We start from the raw sequence: 22167 nt of genomic DNA on the forward strand, positions 1-22167 counted from the left end.
AATCCTTGTTCACAACATTTTTTTTTAAATGATGTTTCATAAGAATACTAAAATGAAAGTTATTTTAAGAAATTTTATATTTTGTATTACTTTTCAACCTTAGTGGTGAACATACTACATATGTAGTTGGTTTCTTTTAGGCAAATAATCATTTTTCAAAAGGCAATATTTATTTCAATAGTAGTTTTTCACTTAATAATGTTCTACTGGATTTTTAAAATTAAATAAAATCAAGAACAGGGGACAATTTTTAGCTTACTTCTTCCCACTACCATTTTTACTTACAAAACTAAGATATGTTTCCATTAACTAAAATAATGGCTCCTCTTTTAACCATAAATGCTTATGTAAGAATCTCTCTATACCTAATTTATCTAGGAACTTAATTAGGGATAGACTCAACAGCATATTTTATGAAATATTTTCACTTATTAAACATTATCTAAGCAACACAGTAAAAAGATTGTTCTCTTGTTACTGCTAATGGATTTTCTCACTACCTCAGCACTCAGGGATAAATTTATTGCAATCAGGGTTACGGAAAGGTATTTTATTTGGCTCTCTGTGACTTGTTCTTTCCATTTACTGTGTTACTTGTTAATTGAATCTCAGCTTTTTAAAAAATTGCTATATAAAAAGCTCTTCTTGGAAATTGTATTTGCTGGTTTCCTTCTGTTCAAAACTTCTCTCGGTGTTTTTTCTCTCAGTGTTTTAGGTGGCTTTACTTATGTTGGTATTCACCAACAATCTCTCAATCCCCAAAGAGGAGCCATTATTTTTAGTTCACCTAATTTCCTGTTGTATGTATACTTCTCATAAATTTATCTAACTCCTTGGAACTGTTTATATTTTCAGAAGGTCTTTCTCTGCCCAAGACTCAGTGGATGACAAAAAAGAAAATAATGATAATATGTAAAAAGAAGGCAAGCTACTTGAGAGTTCTTTATTGTTCTTGAGGAAATTATTAAAAATATAAAATGTCAATACCATAAGCTTCTAAAAATAAGATTAAGAGCTATAGTACTTTAAAATGCAAGTTAATAGATAATTTAAAAATAGCTACACTACTGTTTTCAGAACTGTACAGTGGGAGGGAAAGAGCCAAACACAGGAGAAAAAAGAAAGAATGGAACAGTGAGGGAAGATGAAGAGAAAGTTTTCAAAGAAAAATAGTCAAACAGAAAGGGAGAGAGAACTTTCAGAATCTCAAACTATATTATGTCCTCTTCTTCCCCGGGGCCTCTGCACATGTTATCATTTCTTTTGCCTAGAGAACTGAAACCCCTGGCCTCACTCTTGGCCTCACATCTGGCTCTTTTTTTTCATTATTCCTATTCAGCCTTCCATGTGAGCTCAGCTAGAACTTTCTCTAGGAAGGCTTTTGGTGTATGTTGTGCTGAAATGTTCGGTCCTCCCATTGACAGAACACTTACCGCCTACTTCTTGACTGCGTTTCCCACCATCCACAAGGCCAGTACTCAACCCACTTTTCTCATGCTGTATGACCAGCAGCTAACCTAGCCCTCAGTCAATATTTATCAGGGAATGAATGAGTGAAAAACTGACAGAGAGGTAGAGGAGAAAGTAGGGAAAAGGAGCAGAAAAAGACTCAGACTCAGAGGAATGTTACTCTAATTAAATAGCTTTATTCACTGTCATTTGAGCAGTTGCAACTTATTTTGCTATGTAACTCTTTTCTATGAATAGACAGAATAAACACGTAGATGCAGAATTTAGACAGGCAGTGACAGTACGAGGATGTTTAAGAGATTCCCCTCTTAAGATAAACTAGAGACTAACATCCCTACAGTGTTATCTTTTGGCATAACATTTGCTTACCTTTGCTATTCGACTAGCTGTTTCTTTGCAAAACTGAGTTGGGCTGTCAAAATGCTGGATTAAGTGAGGCAATAAGCAAAGGATGTTAAGAGGAAAGCCTATCAAAACAAAACAAAAAAGGCAAACAATAACCAATTTTATTGCACATTATTTTAAATGTTAAAGGTATTTTTAAAATGGTTTGTAGAAACCATTTTCTTTTCATTTCCTGGAATACTCAACCTTCTAATTTTTTTTCCCTTTTACCAAATCATTTACATTATCTAACATATAAAACAAACTATCACTGTTTGCAGAAAAGCAGAAATTAGATTTCAAAACAATTGATTAGTTTACATTTCAAAGACATTAAAATGCAATTATACGAACATTGGTGCAGTTATATTTAACATCACCTGACAACTGGGAAGGATCCACCAACGTGTGTTTGGAGACAGAAATGAGTTTACTGAGGAGGTGCACGGTCATTTCTTGGGTAGAAACAGAGGTAAAACCCTTAAGGAAGAGCTGCTGAAGTCCTGGAAAATTGTTCCACTTCAATTTGCTTTGTACATTTTCAATCTTGTCTCGACTCTCCGATTTATCCAAAGGCAAATGGATAAGCAGTTTGTTGAGAAGCCTGAGAGCCAGGAGGTATTCATATTCATAATCTGATTCTAATAAAGATGCTGCTATCCAAAAAATGGTGGCCATCAAGTTGGCAGGCTCAGTAGTGGACTGCACATCATACATTCCTTTCTCTCGTAGAGAGGAAAGGCTTCTAGTCCTTGCTAAGCTACTGTTATGGTTTATTCGTCCATCCATTATATCCAGTGTGTTACTCCGCCGCCGGTCACCTCTTCGGTCACCAATTAAACTTAATCTCAAAGAGTTACTTCTTGCATTACTGTTATATCCCAAATAACTGCTACTATTAATGGGACTTGTGCTTAGATTGAGTTGTCCAGTGCTTTTCCTGTTAGCTGCATACTTGTTTCCCATTATAGGATCATGGTATGAGGTTCTAAAAAAGAGAAAAGAAAAAAAAAGATCAAATCATGTGCAGTTACTTCTTTTGCTACATTAATTTTACTCTTGAAAACTGAAATGCATTAACTGTTACCAGAAAATCATGTTTCAGTATATCTGACTTTAATCAAATTTCAGCTCTGCCTCCATATTAAAATAAAATCTACAACAATGCCTTCTGGTGGCTATGGTGGCTATTTCTTTTGAGTGGGGATGAGGTTGGATTTGCTGAGAAGATTCTGCTATAGAATCTGAGAATTCTTAGATCTGGGATTTAGTACGCATTATTGTCCAAAGTAGACTCATTTGTTTGACCCTCAGACTTGATGCTTATTTCTTTGAATGGCATCTTTTTTTTTTTTTTTAAGAGTACTAAACTCAAAAATTTATTTATGATTTCTCCTACTTCCTCATATCCAATTGATTAAAATAATATTTATTGAATGCCTTCTACATTGGCCAGCAGCATGCCAAAGGCTAGGGATATTTTCTAAAAGTCTACTGTGGGGGATAGATATGTAAATCGACAAAGTTATAATCAGTTAATTATTATTATTAAAATATAAAGAAAGCACTGTGAGAATCCAAAGGATAAAATAAGTAGCATTGCTTTGGGGGAGTTAGAAAAGCTTAGCTAAGTAACTCTTGAGAGGGACTAAAGGGTTAATTTGGGGTTTGCATGGCAGAGAAAGTGGGAGGACAGATTGTTCTTGGGAGCACATCTGGGTGTCCTAAAGGGTAACTAAGGGGAACAATAGGCCCCTAAAGCATGGCAGGAATGGGGCCTGTCAAGGGAGCCTGACTGACATAGCAGAAAGAGATCTGACCAGGACATTAGAAGAAAAGAATTGACCAAATTAGCTCCAGCACTTTTTAGAAGTCCTCACTATCTGAGGCCGGCTTTCCCACTGGTTACCCATCTGATTTGGAGGCGGGTGGCAGGGATTATTTTCATTGTAAATATTAAAATAATATAATGTAATGATGATAAGAATTTAGTTATTAGAATTCTGTATTCAGTAGGTTTCCCGGTTTAAACTCTTACTGAGAAAGGGCAGAAAGAAGATCATAATGCTTCATGGTTTCAGCCAAAGTATCAATTGCAGACTCCAAGGTGAGAAGAAGCTCAATCACAAATCCCTGGGGGAAAAGGGCAGAATTTAATTAACTGTGCTCTAGAAATAAGAAATTGCAATGGATTTCCCAATGAAATTTAAAAATAGAATGAACTCTGCATTAATATTACAAAATGATCAAACTCCTAAGCAACACAATCTGGCTGATTAATGAAAACTCATCAAACTAATGGTAGAAATTATTATAATGGCATTACAATTTACCAGAACTACTCGGGTCAGAATTCTAGGGGTTGTTTTTGTTTCTTTCTTCCAAATCTAAATTGAATCCATCAGTAAGTCTTGAAAATATCACTTTTAAAATAGATCCTCCATCTGACTGCTTTTCTCTACCTCCATATCTTCCCTTAACCTAACCTACTGCCATTTCCGCCTGGACTCTCTCAGTAACTGTCCTTTCCCACTTCCACTCTCACTCTCCCCAAGGACTCCACCCAGATGCCCAAGTGAATTTTTTTCAAAAGCAAATCACATTCAGTATCTTCCTTCTCTTAAAACCTTTTGAATGTTTTCCTATCAATTCTGAGTGAAGCCAAACCTCCCACCAGGGCCTACTAGGCCTTTTGTGATCTGGACCTGCCTAGCTCATCACTAGCCTTCCTCCCCCCCAAAATATGTTAGCCTCACTGGTCTTCATGATGGTCCTAACCCCCAACCCACACACACACACACATAAAAACAACAACAACAAAAATAATCCAACCACCCTACAGTCTCTGCCTTAGGGCCTTTGTACATGCTAATCTTATATTCTTCTGCCTGAAGTGTTCTTTCCTCAGATCATCACAGGACCCAGTGCATACCAGTATATATTCGATAATCACCTCTCAGATTATTATTTATAAAACAACCCCCTCTACCCCACTGCTCTTTAACCTTTACCTTATTATTTTCACAGTATTTTTCACTAAGTAAAATTGTGTTATATGTTATTGGCTTGATTAAAGGCTTGTTTCCCCCAACAGAGTATGAGCTCCAGAATGCTGGGAGCTTTGTTTTGTTCAGCACTATATCCCCAATGGATAGAAGAGTACAATAAAATCAGCAGTTGGTACAAACTTGAGTTTTTCTAGTGTAAGTTTTACTTACTTACCTTTAAAAATGAAATTCAATGTTTCACTTTATATTGAAATTTAACTTCCTTTTTTTATCTCATAATCACCTAAAATAATAATATCCAACTGTGTGTGTGTGTGTGTAGTTAGTATAAAACTTTCTCTGATAGGTAATAGACTATATGATCTAAATAGTAGGTTATTAAATATTTATTACAAACAGGGCATTAATAATTATGACCACTGTCTAGCTCTGGCTATTGCAATCAATATTTGGCAGCGAGACCTTGACCCCAGTGGTGTCTCACTAACTGCAGGGAAAATGTAATGAAATACCTGTGCATCTTCTCCTGGATCCCCTACAGTTTCTACAAGTCTGGAGAGAACATCAGAAAGTGTAGTTGCAGATAGTGGCTGCTTTAGGGCCCTGAAAATCTGAAAGGATCTCCCAGCATAGTGTCGAGAAGAACAAGAAAGCGCTGTGTGCAAAGCAACTTCACTAAGGTGATGTTCCAGATGAATTCCTTCTGCAGAGAAAAAGGACACGAGCGGATGGCTCTTATTTTATAGAATTTAGAGAGTTGTAACTAGAGACTGTCCACATTAAAATCAGAACTCCGCACGCTACCAGACCAGTCTCACAGGCACCTAAGTCTTGTAAGTCAATATATGCTCTTGCAAAACTACCCCTTGGGAACAATCACTGCTGAAGAAACATACACTTTTACTATGATTGTCAGATGTGTTAAATGTGAGTTACAGAAGCCTTACCACTACAAAAAGGAATTTTTAAGTTTCTCATCTTTATAATTCACAGCTGTCTTATAATTTTGTGATGCCACTAAGCCCCAATTTCAGACATAATTCTTTCTAAGTAGTAAATTAGTTTTTTTTCAACCCAAATAGATCTGTTAACATTCACAAATTAAAAAGGAAAATCTTTCTAAAATTTCTTAATTTTGACATTATCAACTTGGAATTAAGTATTATCAAAATTTCAACATCACATTAAAATATCTCATTAAAACTAAATATCATTTATTAAAAAATACCTGCGCTTGATTGCTTAAAAACAGAAACCACATATTTCAAAAACGTAGTTAACTGTTCAGCACTCTTTATGCTAGGATTCTTGGCAGAAACATCCTCATGGTTCCAAAGGGGCCCTCTTTTTCTGAAAACAGAATAGATATAATTCTCGTTTTTAATTTATATCAACAAATTTATTTAAACTTGCTTAAACTATGGCTTTATAATTAGAAAGGATAGTAGCAAACAAATCAAATAGCAGATCACAGTCTATCCATTATTTATGTACATGGATATAGAATGTTCTACATCAAGTAAGGAAAGATCTAATTTCAATGTCTACCATTACTACATTCAAATTCTCTCAGAGATAGTAACGAGATGAGAAATTTTGCCTACTGAGAAGAGTACTGATTATTGTCTATGTGTTATATAGCTCAAGACATAATTTATGGGGCTCAGACTGTACCTAGATTATAATGCAAAGAAAACAATTTACAGGTTAAATGCAGTAAAAATAACTATGCTAGATAAAACTAGGGAGAAAGCGTAAGGCAGAATATTGTCCTGTTGATTCTTTCTTTAAAATGTCTTTGCAGGCTGAGGCAAAGTTTGAGGTCAGCCTCAGCTACTTAGCAAGATCCTGTCTCAGAAAAAGGATAGTTTTAGCCCTGCTCCTGGATAGAATCCCCAGTATCACAAAAATAAATAAATAAACAACATTTTTGCTATCACCTCAGTTAAATTCCTTATTAGCCTAAGCCCAAAGTGCCTTGAAAACCTTTAGGTGGGCACACTGGGTCCAGTCCATTCCATTTCTTAATCAGTTCACTGATAGGGAACTGATTTTTTTCCCACATATTTATTAAATTACTCCTCCCATTCTCCCAATTTAGCTCAATGATGTGTGTGTATGAGTGTGTTTGTGTGTGTTGGGGGGAGTTGGCAGGGGCTTGGAAATTTAACCCAGGACCTTGCACATACTAGACAAGCACACTACCATGAGCTACTTCCTTGGTCCTTGGTTGAGCAATTTTAAATGTAATCTATAACCACAGGCCTGGATTTCATAGCCTTCTAGTTTGAATGCTCCGAAGCTTTCTAACATTGTTTAGCAGTGTTATAGTCAGAATGAATTATTTGTTTCTCATGGTCCTTTGATCTGGCTCTCACTGTGGGACATCATGTCCTTTCTCCCCATCTATTAACATTCTCTACTTAGAAAGCCTTGCATAGAGAATAGACAAGTATTTGATGATTGACTGATAATGTATGTAATGAAAGAATATAATATATCCAGATAATACAGTATTCTTTGGGCAGTTAGTAAGAGGCGTGATTGCAGGCCTGCAAAAGAACAATCTTTAGATGCATTACAATTCTCAAAATACTGTGCAATACAAACCTGTGCATTTTGAATCATGGCATTTCAGAAAATAAAAATGCAGTTTATAGAGATGGAAAGAGCTGCAGGTTACCTTGAGGTAATGAATTCCATGAGGGTTTTGACTTTTCCGTCCTGCTCCACTGAGATGTCTACCTCGTTGAGGAGCGTGGTGTGCAGGTGTGAAATGGCAGCGCTGTTGTTTCCTAAGCTGATACTAGAAGAGGTAGAACTTGAGCTAAGCCCTGAGTCGGTCATGGGGGAGGGCTGGTAATCAGGTATAAAATCGCTAATGCCTGCTGGAAGAGAAAGCTCAACATGAGTACCCACAAAGTGATACCTACACAGGAAAAAAGCTGCAAAACACTTCAGAGATGGACCATTGGGTGTTACTTATAGATTATATAGGACACAGGAGGAAACCTGTCAGTGCTAGCTGACATCCCTTAGCACTCCTGACCATCCTCAGAAGCACCGCGTTGCAACCAGCCAGCTTGGAGGTAAAAAACACTTTTCACAGCTTGTTATTAAAATTCAGCAATCTGGATTTACTGTATGGCCCTCTGCTGCCATCTGCTGAAAAAAATTGAAAGTAGCAATTTCCTAATATTTTGGTACATTTTTTTCAGTGTTTTTATTAAACCAGTCATATTTCCATAAGATGAAATGATTTTTAATTTCTAATGGAAGGATTCTATAATTTTTGCTTCATTTTACTTTTAAAAAAGCTACATTAAGGACTATGTGTAATATTTATAGTAAGTTAAGCATTAAATGAATACTGGCAAAAGTTATTTAGTAATGTTCTATTTTTTAAAATAGCAAAAGAGTCTCAAAGACAAACAGCAGAAGCTGGGCATGGTGGCGCACACCTGTAATCCCAGTGACTGGAGAGGTTGAGGTAGGAGGATCACAAGTTCGAGAACAGCCTCAGCAACTTAGTAAGACCCTTAGCAATTTAGGGAGATTCTGTCTTAAAATAAAAAATAAAAAGGGCTAGGGAAGTAGCTCATTGGTTAAGTGCATCAGTACCAAAAGAAAAATAAAATAAAGCAACAACAATATCAAAAAACCCTAACTAAAATTTTTGAATAAAGATGCTTTAGCATAAAAAAGCATAAGTTTTACTCCATTTTCTGTCAACCATAATTTTTTTAAAAAATATATTTATTTTACATTTTATGTGGTGCTAAGGATGGAACCCAGTACTTCAAGTATGGTAGGCGAGCACTCTACCATTAAGCCACAATCCCAGCCCCTCAACCATAATCTTAAAAAGCTAATGTTTCCTACTAATCATTTTGTTACTACATGATTTTAAGTAAATAATAAAGTTTTAACTGATTGTCTTTAAAATTTATTAACCACATATTCAACAAAAACTGGCAATTTAATTTCAAATTCTGAAAATAATTATTTTCATGCTGAGCCTGTAGCTCAGTGATAGAGCACTGATTTAGAATGTGTGAAGCCCTAAGTTCAATCCCCAGCACTGCATGCACAAAACAATTTAGATCATATTCCTAGTCTGGTGTACTAATGAGTGGAAGAAATAAGTTGGGGCTATTAGGAAGGAAGATAGCATAACTTTTAAAGTAAAAAAAAAATGTTGACAGTGAAATAAGTTTGATATTTCAGTTTCCTTAATTTGGACCTTGCTACTTCAAAACACATAACATTTTAAATGCAGCAAAGATAATGAAGTGAGTAAAAAAAAATTAAATGTCTAAATTTGTCAGCGTCCAGATCTTGTGATCTGGGAATCTAATGCAACATCATCTTATTTGTGGCTAGTATTCAGTGAATTCAACACACTTCAACTTATATATTCAAAACTTTTGTGTGATAAAGATCCTTAAGAGCAATATAGATCAAATATTTTAATACATTCTTTAACTAAACAAAGAATGTAAATGATAATTTAAATATAACTGTTTTCTAAAAGCTTGCTCTAGTATTTCAACTTTTATTTAGTTGACTTTCTCTACTGTGAGATTCCAAATTAATGAAGCATACTTCTCCATTAAAGGTGTAGGTTTAAGGTAAATACCAATACCTGTGAAAGTATAATCTAAGTGTGCAACTTGTTTGACTGTAAGCACCCTGGGCTCATTAAACTCCTTGTTCCTGAGAAGGACAGAAGCAACAGTTCGGATGTTACTGTTGGGTCCCATCACTATTAGTAAGTGCAGAAGCAGGCGTTTACAATGTTCATACACCTCAGGGTGGCAGTGGTCAAACCCTGAAACAGAGAGGAGAAAATCATTATCAATTAGGAGGAATAATGAGTATGCTTGCTACCAAACTCTGCAGAAATTACAGTCATCACTGGAGAACTGGCTTTACTACTTATCTTAAGATACCAAACCCTGCAGCTGCTCAAGGCCCTTATATAAAATAGCACCCTCCTCCTACTATATATGCTAAATCATCTCTAGGTTACTTATGATACCTAATACTATGTAAATGCTATATAAGTAGTTGTTACATTGTATTCATTAGGGAATAACAATAAGAAGAAAAATCTGTACATGTTTGATAAGGAAACAGATGTTTTTTACCAAAATATTTTCAAACCACAGTCGGTTCAATCCACAGATTTGGAAACTATGAACACCATGTACTCACTGTACACAAAAGACTATGGAGTATGATGTATTTGTATTTCATGGAATATGATGTTTTTTTTTGTGTGTGTGTGTGTGTTTTTTAATTGGTTTAAAGTTGTACACTTGTTTTTATAAGAGCCTACTGTCCTATAGCACTAGGGAGAACCCAGGTAATTTTTTAATGTATTTCATGTCTGAAATTTAGTGATCTCTTAGAAATCATTACTGTTACATAACACTATATATAAGTGAATTTTTTTTAAAAAAAGACAGGCATATTTTGGGGTGGGTGGGTGTGCAGCACATTAATAGAAAACAAATGTCTGAATATTAAAAGAATGATTATATTACTAAGTGTTCATGGCAGGAAAAGGTGTAAGAAGACAGCTACCTTGTCTTGCTTCAGGAAGCCAATCCCATAAGCATGGAAGGCACTGAAGATGAGAGCCCATGCAGGGCATGTGGAGTTTCAGGTGTAACAACCAGATTGTCTACCAGGTCAGTTCTTTGGGGAAATACTATTTCCATATTCCATCTACTCTGAAAGTTTCTAATCCTAGAGATAAATTGATTCTGCTGTTCGATAGCCACAGAAATTTCCCTAGTGGGTTATACGTGTGTTTGTGTGGAGTACAAAGGGCCACAAGATAGGAAAGGGAAAGAATAGGCACCAAATGGGCTGGGATTCTGGCTCAGAGGCAGAGCACTTTCCTAGCATGCCTGAGTCCCTGCTCTATCCCTAATACCACAAGAAAGCAAAAACAAAAACAGGGACAGCAGACATATTTGTTGTTTGAAATCAGGCTACTGATAACTCCCCACTGGATCTGGAGAATCCACAGTGAAAAGTCCCACAAACAACACACTAAACACCCAAACAAGAAGCATCTGAGCACTTTCTGATCCCTTTCGGAAGGGATCAGACATGGGGATGTATTACCTATAAAAATCGCATGAAGAAGAAGATGGAGGTAGCTTCCCCATTCCACCTTCACACTGTGATCGATGATCAGATCCGTCAGAAGGATCACCGCTATGTTACACCTGCGGCAAACAAGAGCATGATTAGCCTTTGGCCAGACCTGAAGAAACCTAGGGAAAATGCTTTACAAATTACTCAAAGCCTTGAAGATTGTATTTCATGGAAAAATACAACTTCTCAAGAAAAAAAGAGGCAAAACAAATGCAGCTGAAGGAACGTTAAGCAATAGCGTTGTTAGAACAAAACCTAAGGGCCCAGGCTCCTTGAGGTCAAGGGCCACACTCCCTTTGTCCTTCAGCCTTGAGACCTAGCACATCACTTGCCACAGAGTAGGTGTTCAATACGTGTTTGGTGCATTTGTGAATTCTCAAAGAAGGCAGCAATTATTCGACCATAACTTTAACTCAGTAGAATTCAATCTAATTCAATTCAAAATAAGAGTGCCCACTACAAGAAAGTCACATTTTTGTCAGATGTAGTAACTGGGTCCCAGAAAGGTCAAGTAACTATGCCAGACACCCAGAAAAGCAGCAGCAGAATGAGATTGAATAATATTAATTTTGTAGAGAGAGAAGACTGAGATTTTTGGCTGTCTTAAAATTTAAACACGGTGGTCTAATTTGTTGCAGCATCTCAATTAAGAAGACTGCTTCCATCCATTCTGGGCCATGAGACAGCATAAAGAAGGCTCAAAGTGTTCAGCGGCAACGTGGCTCATAGGAAGTAGGAATGGCGCGCTAGTCCACCTGTGAAGAGGTAATCCAGGTGACGACGTTTCAGGCACGTAATCCACCAGTGGTGACCAGCAGCCTCCAGCTGGTGGGAAGGGCAGTGGCTCTCCTTGGTTATGCTCCATCACCTTCAGTCGCCAATTAGAATAAAGTGGCATTGAATCACCTATCAAGATAAAATCGTCTCATTTTCTACACCATCTAATTCCTGGCAATATAAGCAAACTCTAGCAAGACACCAACTATTTATAGCATCAGAGCGTGATTAAAAAAACAACTTCCCACTATTTGAACATAGGAATGCTAGGAAGATCTGGGTACAAATATTATCAGATTAGGCAAACTGGAGCCAGAGGGAGAGACAGAGATAAATATCCATTCTTTATATTAAAGTAAAACAACATTAGCACTTCCTTACAATTCCCTAATTGATAGCCAAACCAGGAGACAATCTTACAGTGAAACTGCCTTCTAACATGGACCTTTTGGAAAGTTATTCAGGTCTAAATTTCCTGAGGCAGGACCAACACAAAACCATCTCTTAAGAAAATCTGCTCCATCACAATGGGGCTGCAGGTTCAGTAAAAAATTATGTCAGGGAATGTGAATTCTGTGTGACATGGGTAAGTCACTTAACCTCTCTGGACCTCAGTTCCATCATGCATAAAATGAGGAGATTGGATCAGATCTTCTCCAGGGTCCCTTCCTTGCTTGAAAGTTTGTGTTTCTGCTCTAATGTCATAGTGAGATTTGGGCAGATTATTTATTTATGTTGTAAGTGCAAGGGACAACCTCTTTAGTAAAATGCAAATTCACACAGGGAAAAGCAAACACCTGTTAAAAAACAAAAACAAAAAACCAGACTGTGCCCAGTGTATTTGTTCTATGATGCTTATTAAGAACCAATTCTATGTTCCTTTTGAATCATCTAGAGGGAACCTGTGTTTTGTTTTTCATTTCTCCTGTTTAATGTTGCTTATTTAAAATTATTCTTCAAAATCAAGACATTATTCATGATATTATGTTGGAACACCACTAGTGGCAGTTAAACAGTCTTGAAAAATCAATTTATTGGAAAACTATATTAATATAATAAGCAATAGACCTCATCATTATAGTTCTATAAGGAACATTTGGAATGGATTACTTTTTTCTTCTTCATAAGATCCTCCAGAGCTGCTGCTGTATCGAGACTCTAGTCTGTGGTGCTGACGGTTTAGATGGCTGTTCAGTCCACTGTAGATATCCAGCTGCACGCAGCTATGGAGATGATCAGGGAGGTTAGGCACAGCTCATGGAAAAGTGGCATTTGTACTTCTATGTTTACTTCTTATGTTTTAAAAAAGCACATTATGCAAAATACCACCAAGAGTTTACCATGGTATATGTTAATTTCCACCTTATAATTTAAAAGTTTAAGCTTTTAGTCAATTATTCCTACCTAAATATCTCCCTTAAATAGATATTTTGGTGAGACTGATTTGATAAAAAACAGAGTAAATAGCCATTTAGAAAAGTCTCAAATTATAAGTGACACCAAAGTGACTTATCAGATGCCACCTTTTCATCCATTACAACATATCAAAAATCCTAGCCTGGGGATGGGGTTGTGGCTCAGCAGTAGAGCGCTTACCTAGCCTGTGCAAGGTGCTAGGTTCGATCCTTAGCACTTTATAAAAAAATAAATAAATAAAATAAACGTATTGAGTCTAACTAAAAAATATATATTTAAAAAAATCCTAGACTGTCAGCATCTTTAACATAAAGACAGTCAATGTGAAATTTTTCCAATATAGAAACATATTTCTTCACTAGTAGTTTTGCTTTTTGGTCCCCTTTCAGTGTTACTGATCAAACCCAGGGCCTCAAGCACGCTAGATAAGCCACATCCCCAGCCCTCTTCACCAGAGTTAACACAACAAAATACACATTACAGTGGCACACTCCTGTAATCTCAGTGACTTGGGAGGCTGAGGCAGGAGAATCACAAGTTTAAGGCCAGCCTCAGCTACTCAGCGAGCGCTAGGTAACTTAGTGAGACTCTATCTCAAAAAACTAAAAAGTGCTGGTTGTATAGCTCAGTGGCAAAGCCCCCCTGAGTTCAATCCCTAGTACCAAAAAAGCAAAAAGAAACAAAACAAAAAACCCCACACAATCCAATGCAGAGATTTTCATTTATTCTAATGACAATCAGTCTGTCAAACTGAAAGGCTAATGAAGACCAGAAAGGTACTCACCTCTCTTCAAGGTTCTCCTTTAAGGATTTATTGTCAGGGTTGCCATCTGTGGGAGCTACCATTGTATTGCTACTGGAAGTAGTTCCTGTTAATAGAAAATAAAACAGTACCTGTTAATTTAAGAGAACAATTAAGGACAGAGGATTTCAGTCAAAACTCCACTGAAACGAAAGCAGAGAGATTTTAAAAAGGAATGTACTCATAAGGATCAAGAGGGAAAGGAGGTTAACAGCAACAATTTTAGGGATGCTAGAAAACAAATGCACAGGAAGTAATTAAGAATCATGAAGGCAGCGGGGTGTGGATTAAGAAGTTTCTACACTATTGAATCTCAAAAGGCTCAGGAATGAGCAGCACTGAGCAGCTGGAAACTGGAGTTCAATGCAGAGCCAAACATAGAAGAATGGCTGAAAACCTACTTTAGAAGTAGCCTCCCAAACCTATCTCCCTATCTTTTGCAGTTGGGTGGCTGTCTCTACCCACATCTGGAAGAAGTCTCTTCTGGTGAGAGTAAGGCACAAGATTTCTGGACTAGGGTACACATTGCATGGCAGGAGGAGAAGTACTTTACTGATAATAGGGAATGAGAAGAAAATCCACATACTAAAATTTGAAACTTCGTCTCTTGCTCTGGTTCCTTCCTCCCCTTCTGGTCTTTTGGAGGCTCAAGGCCTGTGTAAATATGTGTGTATATAAACACATAAAATCCATCCACACACACACACCCTCTCCTTTAGACAGGGGAGTTTTTGCTGGGAAATCGGATTATAATGAAGAGAAAAGGCCTACATGGAGACCACTGAAACCATCACTTAAAAAAGGACACAGTCAACTAGTCCTCTATAAATATACAGAACTTAACAATTTTTTTTTAAGTTTCTTTCTTTCTTTTTTGGTTTATTTTATTTATTTATTTTTTTACGTGGTGCTGAGGATCAAACCCAGTGCCTCACATGCATTATTAGGCAAGTGCTATACCATTGAGCCATAACCTCAAGCTCTAGAACTTAACAATTTTTAACATATTTTTCTTATAAAAAGATATGAAACTGGCAGGTTTTAAGCAAAGCTTTTATGAAGACAAGATAAACGTGATGTAAGAACTTCTGCTGGGTGAAGAAATCTTATAACTTTATCAGGGTCAGAAAAAGTACCACCATGAAATTTGAATAGGATACTGCTAAAAAAAAAAAAAAAAAAGAAAAAAAAAGAAAGAAATCCTAACTAAACAAAACAAAAAACAAAAAACTGTTTGGAATTAAAACTGTATTAGCAGATATGAAAAATTCAACAGAAGTATTATTAGAAATCAATTAGACTGTAGGAAAAACAGGCTAAGAAATAAAAATAGATGATGAAAAATAAATTGTGAAGATATAATTTTGAATATTTCTAATTATACACTGTTATTGACATGGTGAAAGCATTCAATATAAACTGCCAAAGAATTTCACAGAAATTTCATTTATAATAGCCTAGATATCATATTGATTTTCACTGGAAGTCATTCCCTCAGGAATGTAATTTCTTTACTCAAAATAATGTAATATAATAAGTATTTAAGGTGGCAGGTATGTTAATCAGTTTGATCTAATTATTCCACTTTGTATTCATAACTCTAACATTATTTTCTACTCCCTATATATAATTTGTCAATTTACAATAAAAATTAAATACACACACACTTACTTGAATAAAATAATCACAATGTGCAATTTCACAAATAATTCTAATAAGCATTTTCTAAATTTAGCATACTGATTATATAGGCATTAAAATTTATAAAAAATTCCAGTTCCAAATAAGTCTGTAAAGTTTCCCTCTATAATAGTAACACTCCTTATGTTACCAAATTTCTTTATTCATATGAGGATTTACAAAATCTCAGCACATTAATTATGATACATAATTCACATTTGCTTTCTCAATAATGTTGTTTAAAGACACAGATGTTTGCTAAAACTAACAATTAGGTAAAGCAACTCTTCTGACACAAAGGAATCAGTTTTAGGTTCAGTCTCACCTGAGGTGACGGAAGGGATTTTGTAGCTGGAAGTGATGCGGTAGTAGGGGGGGTTATCCATGTGGGTGACAGCTGAGCTGACAGGGTCTGTCAGCTGAAGTTCGCTCACCAGCTCCTCTAGCAACTGCATCGTTTTGTCCCTACCTAAATAAACGATAACTTTCTTCACCTGTCACAAAAGAAATGGTTCAGAAAAGAAAACACAAAATATTTATCTCATAAATTTGTCTTGAGATAGACTTTATCAGAATTAGTTATACATTAAGTGAAAGATAAATAAGCACAATCAAAATGTGCCTAGACACTGATTGGTAATGAGACACAATACCTTTATTTTGTTTGTTTGTTTATTTATTTATTTATTTATTTATTATGTGGTACTGAGGATTGAACCCAGGGCCTTACACATGCTAGGTGAGCAGCACTTTACCACGGAGCCCAAACCCAGTCCTGTTTCTTCTTTTTAAAATAAAAATTAAAAAGAAAAAATGCTCTTCTATAGGTTTCTTTTTTAAGGGAAAAAGTTTTTGGTTAAAAGTTTTTGTGAAGACTTTCCTCTGATCTTTAGTAGCCCAGCCTCCAAACCTAGGATTTACCTTTCATTCTGTTTTTTCTGCCTTTCCTGTTCTCAATGTGGAACCTAGCAGTAAAGAACAGTCTTTAAGACTGTTCTTTAAGACCTTGCAAGAGGAAGGAACAATGAAAAGAACCCAGGCTAAGCTAACTCGAATGGACTGTGGATCCACTGGAAAGTTTTCTCATCTGCAAAATGGGGATAGTAATAGCACCTATTTCATAAAGCTATTAGGAAGATTAAGTGAGTTAAGTAAGATTTGTAAAGCACTTTTAAAATGGCTAGTACATAATATGAGTTTAGTTAAGTGGACAAAAAACTTTTCCGTACTATGTATTATATAGTTTAATAATGTGTATCACCAAAATAACTTACATGATTCAAGCTATCTCTTTTTCTTCTTCCTATTTTAATCCTTACTATTCAAAATGTGGTCATAGGTATCATCAGCTGGAACTTGCTAGAAATGAAGAATCTCAGGCCCTACCCTACTTCCAGAACCAAGATCCACAGATGATTTATATACACCCAGATGTGTGCAGAGCCATATTTTAGACGCCTGGTCAAATCTTAAAACATGCTTTATTATATCGAACAAAAATCTGTTTTTTTTTTGGTTTGTTTGTTTTTGTACTGAAGGGTAAATCCAGGGACGCTTTACCCTGAGCCACATCCCCAGTTCTTTTTATTTTGAGACAGGGTCTCAATAATCTGCTGAGGGCCTAAATTGAAGAGGCTGTCTTCTAACTTGTGATTCTCCTGTCTCAGGCTCCACAGTTGCTGGGATTATAGGCACGAGCCTCTGTGCCTGGCCACACTGAAAATTTTATAATGGTTACCCAGTGATAACTGACCTCACAGAGCTCTTTACCCATCCAATTGACTGCTAATTCTCTCTGTTCTTGGGTTCAGTCTCCTCTGACCATGCTGTGTGCATTCCTGCCCCTGTGCCTTGGCTCTCCTGTCTGAAGATCTGTGGCACTCCTGCCCTGATCCTATCAAGTCCTCAAGTCCCCTCCCAACCGCTCCCCACTTTTCTATTCCAAAATCTATTTGAAAGCATTGTTTTCAAGGCATGTAACAGGCTTAATATTCTTTGAGAAGCATTGAAAGACAGGTAGGTGTATGGTCCTAAACCACATGACCCCACAGTACCTCTCTGACACATCTCCTACTGTTCTCCCTCATGTTCCCCACCCTCTGCCACACTGACCCTTTGCTGCCTACTCCCTGGCCAGGCTTTCCCACCATGGATGTGAGAGGGAATTCCAGCCTATTAAGTGTCACAGGTATATGCCTCTGTGGCTTTGAGGAAATGACTGTTTTCTCAGACTTTTTAAATTCATTTGTAAAACTGCAAAGCCATCAATTTATTCTGAGAAGTGAATGAAATAATGTAGATGAAGTGCATTTACCATGTCTGGCATAACAAGTGCTGAAGAAATAGTAATTAAGAAACTATTACTATTAACACTAAAAATGACTCCTTTTAAATTCCTGTCAAATGGCTATTCCCTAAATTTCATCTCATGCTTTTTTTCTAGTTCCCACTCCAACTCACTCATTCATCCATCTGGTTATTGAGGACCTGCTATGTGCCAGGAACCATTTGAGGCACTGTGAATACAGCAAGGATCCAAACACAGACGGATGCTCTTCATCTACTTGGCTGAGACAAATGGGTAAAACATCATTTGTGTGGTGATGGCTAAGTACCGGCAAGATCAATGAAGCAGGGTAAGGAAAAAGAAGACTGTGCATATCAGGTCTCGGGAGTACTGGTGTCCTAGGGAAGACCCAGAGGAGGTGTAGGAAAGAGAGTGCCAAGACCCCAATGTGGGACTGTCCAGTGTGGGCATGGCAATGAGGGGTGAGCATGAGGGAGAACTATAGATTTGGTCATAGAGGGGTCACATCTTGGGAACAATGCTTTCAAGTACACTCAGAAAATGCTGGCTAAAGCCAGGCCACTAACTGGTTTGTTTGAAGAGGGATCTGGAAGAACCTTTGGAGCAGCCTTCTGCAGATCACACTTTTAGGAGATGTCACTTCATGGCTACTGTGAACATAGAGCAGGTAAGTATTCAAGCATCCAATTCCATTTCACCCTCGAGCTTGAGAGTTTTATAGGGCCCTCCGACAGATTTAGTTTTGCTTTCCCCACAGAAGTAAAGATTTGATATCCTCCATGTTATCCACTCTTCCTTTTCTCTCTATTCTCGGGCTTCCAGCAGCCTATGGCACTAAGCTCCAGTTCCCCACCTGCTCCAATAGCCCAGTACCATCCTCCCCAATCTGGTGGTCTCTGCTGCAATATTAATTTCTTCGAGTATCATCTCTCATCCAGACAGCTGTGTTTCTTTATTATTCACTCTCAGTTTTTTCCCTGATAGCCCTTATCACAACCATACTAGAACTTACTGATTTATTTATTAAATAAACTAGGTGTAGCTTCAAAGAATAAAATCTGTCTCACCCATCAGGTTGGAATGCCCAGTACCTAGAAGAGTGTTTGCTTATAATTATAATTATAATAATTATTATTGTAATAATTATTATTATAATTATAATTACTGTTGAATGAATCAATAAATAAGGCCATCTACAAGTGCCTGACTGTCCTCACTCCAGTGGCTCTTGCTTGCTTCTGTGAGGTGACTGCTGTCCATACTTTGGCATAAACACACCTGAGGTATATACACATCTGAGGTATGTGTGTGTATAAAGTTAAAAGAACTTGAATACTTACGTAAGGCAAGAGGCTTGGTTCACTATTCACCCCACAAATGCTGATCAAAAAGTGCAAAATTATTTTTAGGTTTTTCGGCCAGCCATCTGCAAGTGTGGTCCACACGTTCTCCACTTCCGACCAGGCCAGCTCATCGCCATACTAGGGTGCAGCACACACAGGAGATACTTCAGTAACAAACTTGTCACACCATAAAACATGAGCAAATAGCATTTTTACAGACAGCTCTAATCTTTTTCACACTGTAGAGAATGATTATTTTTCATGTCTAACCTCATTATTACTAATAAATATAGAAGTTAAAAAAGATGTTTAATGAGAAGATTTTTTTAAAGAGGAGGATTCACAATGCACTCTGTGTGGTTATCAGATGGTCTAGTCTCTGCATCTGTCTGTAACCATGCTTCCTCTTCCCAGTGGTCACCTGTGCAGCAACTGCAAATACAAAACCCACCTTACCTTTGCTGTCATGTACATCAGATTGTTCAAAACCATCGCAGTGGCTTGTGGGGATCCCCAGCCTTCTCCCCGTAACCAGCGCCTGCTGGTCACCATAATTTCTCGGTCTTTTAATGAATCATCTTCATCTTCATCATGTCGCCTTGCTGTGGGCAGGGGTTTTAAATCCACTAACTCGATGTTGTTCACCCACGGTAAGAGATAGTGCAACATCACCTGCCGCCCAGCAGGGTGAGCTGTCTGAATCCTCTGGCTTATCTCTAATTAAAAGCAAACCAAAAGCGAGAACTGATGTAATTTCAGTTTCCTTTAACCTACAATTAATTTTAACATCCACTTAAAAACTAGGAAGCCAGATTTTTTTTTTTTTTTTTTTAGTACCAGGGATTGAACCCAGGGCGCTCGGCCACTCAGTTACATCCCCAGCCCTATTTTGTGTTTTAGTTAGAGACAGGATCTCACTGAGTTGCTTAGCACCTCGCTGTTGCTGAGGCTGGCTTTGAACTGGCGATTCTCCTGTCTCAGCCTCCCAAGCTGCTGAGATTACAGGTATGTACCACCATGCTGGGCTTAGGAAGCCAGATTTTATTATATGAGTAATTCTCCTTTGAATAAATTTCATTCCAATGATGTCATAAAACTAACAGCTGACACAAACCAGATACTTGCTTTATATATAAAATACTTTTGGCAGTTAAAATAAATGTCTGTACACTGTTGGTGGGTCTGTAAAATAGTGCATACTTTATGGAAAGCAGCAATGAGAATCCTACTTCTGAGTACATATCCAAAAGAACTGAAAGCAGAGACTCAAACTGATATTTGCAGAATATATTCACAGAAGTCTACTCACAACAGGCAAGAGGGGAAGCAAACCAAGAGCCAATAGGTGAATGAATGGATACGCAATATGATATACACAAAGTGGAATACTATACAACCTAAAAGAAGAAAATCCTGTCACATGCTATAATGTGGCTGAACCTGAAAACATTATGGTAAGTGAAACAAGCTACAAACTTAAAAATATTGTTTGATTCTACTGATATATCTAAAATAGTTAAATTCATAAAAATGCTAAGTAGAATGGTGACTACTAGGGGTTGAGAAGAGAGGGAAAGGAGGGACTGCTGTGTAGTGGCTCTAGAGAATTCTGTTTCTGAAAGAGGAAAGAGTTCTATAGATGTGCTTCACAAAATGTGCATGGTCTTAACACTACTGAGCTGTACACTTAACATGATTAAGATGACATTTAAAAAAACAAATGGATAAATGTAATGGCCAGATAAAAAGTCTATATACATGGATTACTTTAAAAGGACTCATTAAGAACCTCACTTACTGGTTCTACTTAGGGGAGGCTCCTCTGGTGCATTACTTTTACATTTCTTTCCTCTAACACTCACAACAAAGCTGTGATGGGGGCAGAGACTCAATAACTTGGCGGAGTCAGACTATTATCTAGTGGCAGAGGAGTCAAACACAGGTCGATTCCAAAGCCCATGAGCCCCGATTTGCTATTTAGTTTCTGCAGTTGACTAAATAAAAATCTTTCTCCTCTGCCCTTTCTATTTATTTACTCATCAGGAAGAGTGAATATGGAAGGGGAGTGGGTATGAACTTGACTCTGGATAGCATGACCCAGTTCCACTGCACCTACCCCTGGACCTAGGGCCAATGAACCTCTTATCCTCAATTTCTTATTCTGTAAGAAGAGGGTAACACAGTAGTTGCCTCATGGGGTAACTGTGCAAATCTAAGGTAATGTCAATGAATGGCTGATCTTCCCCTCCCTCCCCCCAACCCCTTTCTCTTTAAGATAGGGTCTCACTATGTTGCCAAGGTGACTTGGCAACTCCTGGGCTGGTTCCTCCTCTTGTCTGAGCCTCCCAAGTAGGTAAAACTACAGGCATGTACCACCATACCTGGCTTTAGTCTTGGCATATGGTTATACTGCAGTCTATCATTTATAAAAATACCTTCGATTAGTACAGAATCTTACTCATTACCTGTAGTATGAAAGATAATTTCTGGAGCTCAGAAAGTAGTTGAATGAAAAAAATCCTGACCAAGGACACTCACTGTGGGCGCTAGGCCATGGCAGTGGCCAGACCTCCTTCAGGGAGTTGGGATAAGGTGAGGAGGCAGCCCAGCTTGGAGCCCTGGGAACACTAATGTTTATATGGGTAGAAGGAAAGAGTCCACCAAAAGTGACAAAAGAAATAGTCCATGGTAGAAGAGAAAACAGGAAAGATTAAGTTTCTAGAAATCAAGAGAGCCCACAATTGAAAGAAATACAGGAGAGCTCACTGACGTCAGTGGCTGCAGAAGACCAGAAGTTAGGTCTAAGAC

General features: G+C 37.4%; 1 protein-coding gene across 6 annotated transcripts in view; it reads right to left on the bottom strand.

The window, feature by feature from the left end:
* Fryl (FRY like transcription coactivator) overlaps window positions 1–22167 on the bottom strand; it is a 229476-nt gene that overhangs the window by 36992 nt on the left and 170317 nt on the right. For 5 of the 6 annotated variants that reach the window (XM_076864900.1, XM_076864896.2, XM_076864898.1 and 2 more), the window contains 14 exons: window positions 19816–20075; window positions 19357–19497; window positions 16034–16202; window positions 14011–14095; window positions 12921–13033; window positions 11789–11939; window positions 11001–11104; window positions 9508–9693; window positions 7546–7750; window positions 6091–6212; window positions 5375–5565; window positions 3893–3987; window positions 2235–2842; window positions 1840–1937 (listed from right to left, as the gene is read on the bottom strand). In XM_076864900.1, the coding sequence (XP_076721015.1) occupies window positions 1840–1937; window positions 2235–2842; window positions 3893–3987; window positions 5375–5565; window positions 6091–6212; window positions 7546–7750; window positions 9508–9693; window positions 11001–11104; window positions 11789–11939; window positions 12921–13033; window positions 14011–14095; window positions 16034–16202; window positions 19357–19497; window positions 19816–20075 (2528 nt within the window). The remainder of the gene's footprint in view (window positions 1–1839; window positions 1938–2234; window positions 2843–3892; window positions 3988–5374; window positions 5566–6090; window positions 6213–7545; window positions 7751–9507; window positions 9694–11000; window positions 11105–11788; window positions 11940–12920; window positions 13034–14010; window positions 14096–16033; window positions 16203–19356; window positions 19498–19815; window positions 20076–22167) is intronic. The other variant, XM_076864897.1, reaches the window with a different exon arrangement.

The sequence above is a fragment of the Callospermophilus lateralis genome, chromosome 8 (genome assembly GCF_048772815.1).
Source record: "Callospermophilus lateralis isolate mCalLat2 chromosome 8, mCalLat2.hap1, whole genome shotgun sequence".
NCBI lineage: Eukaryota > Metazoa > Chordata > Mammalia > Rodentia > Sciuridae > Callospermophilus > Callospermophilus lateralis.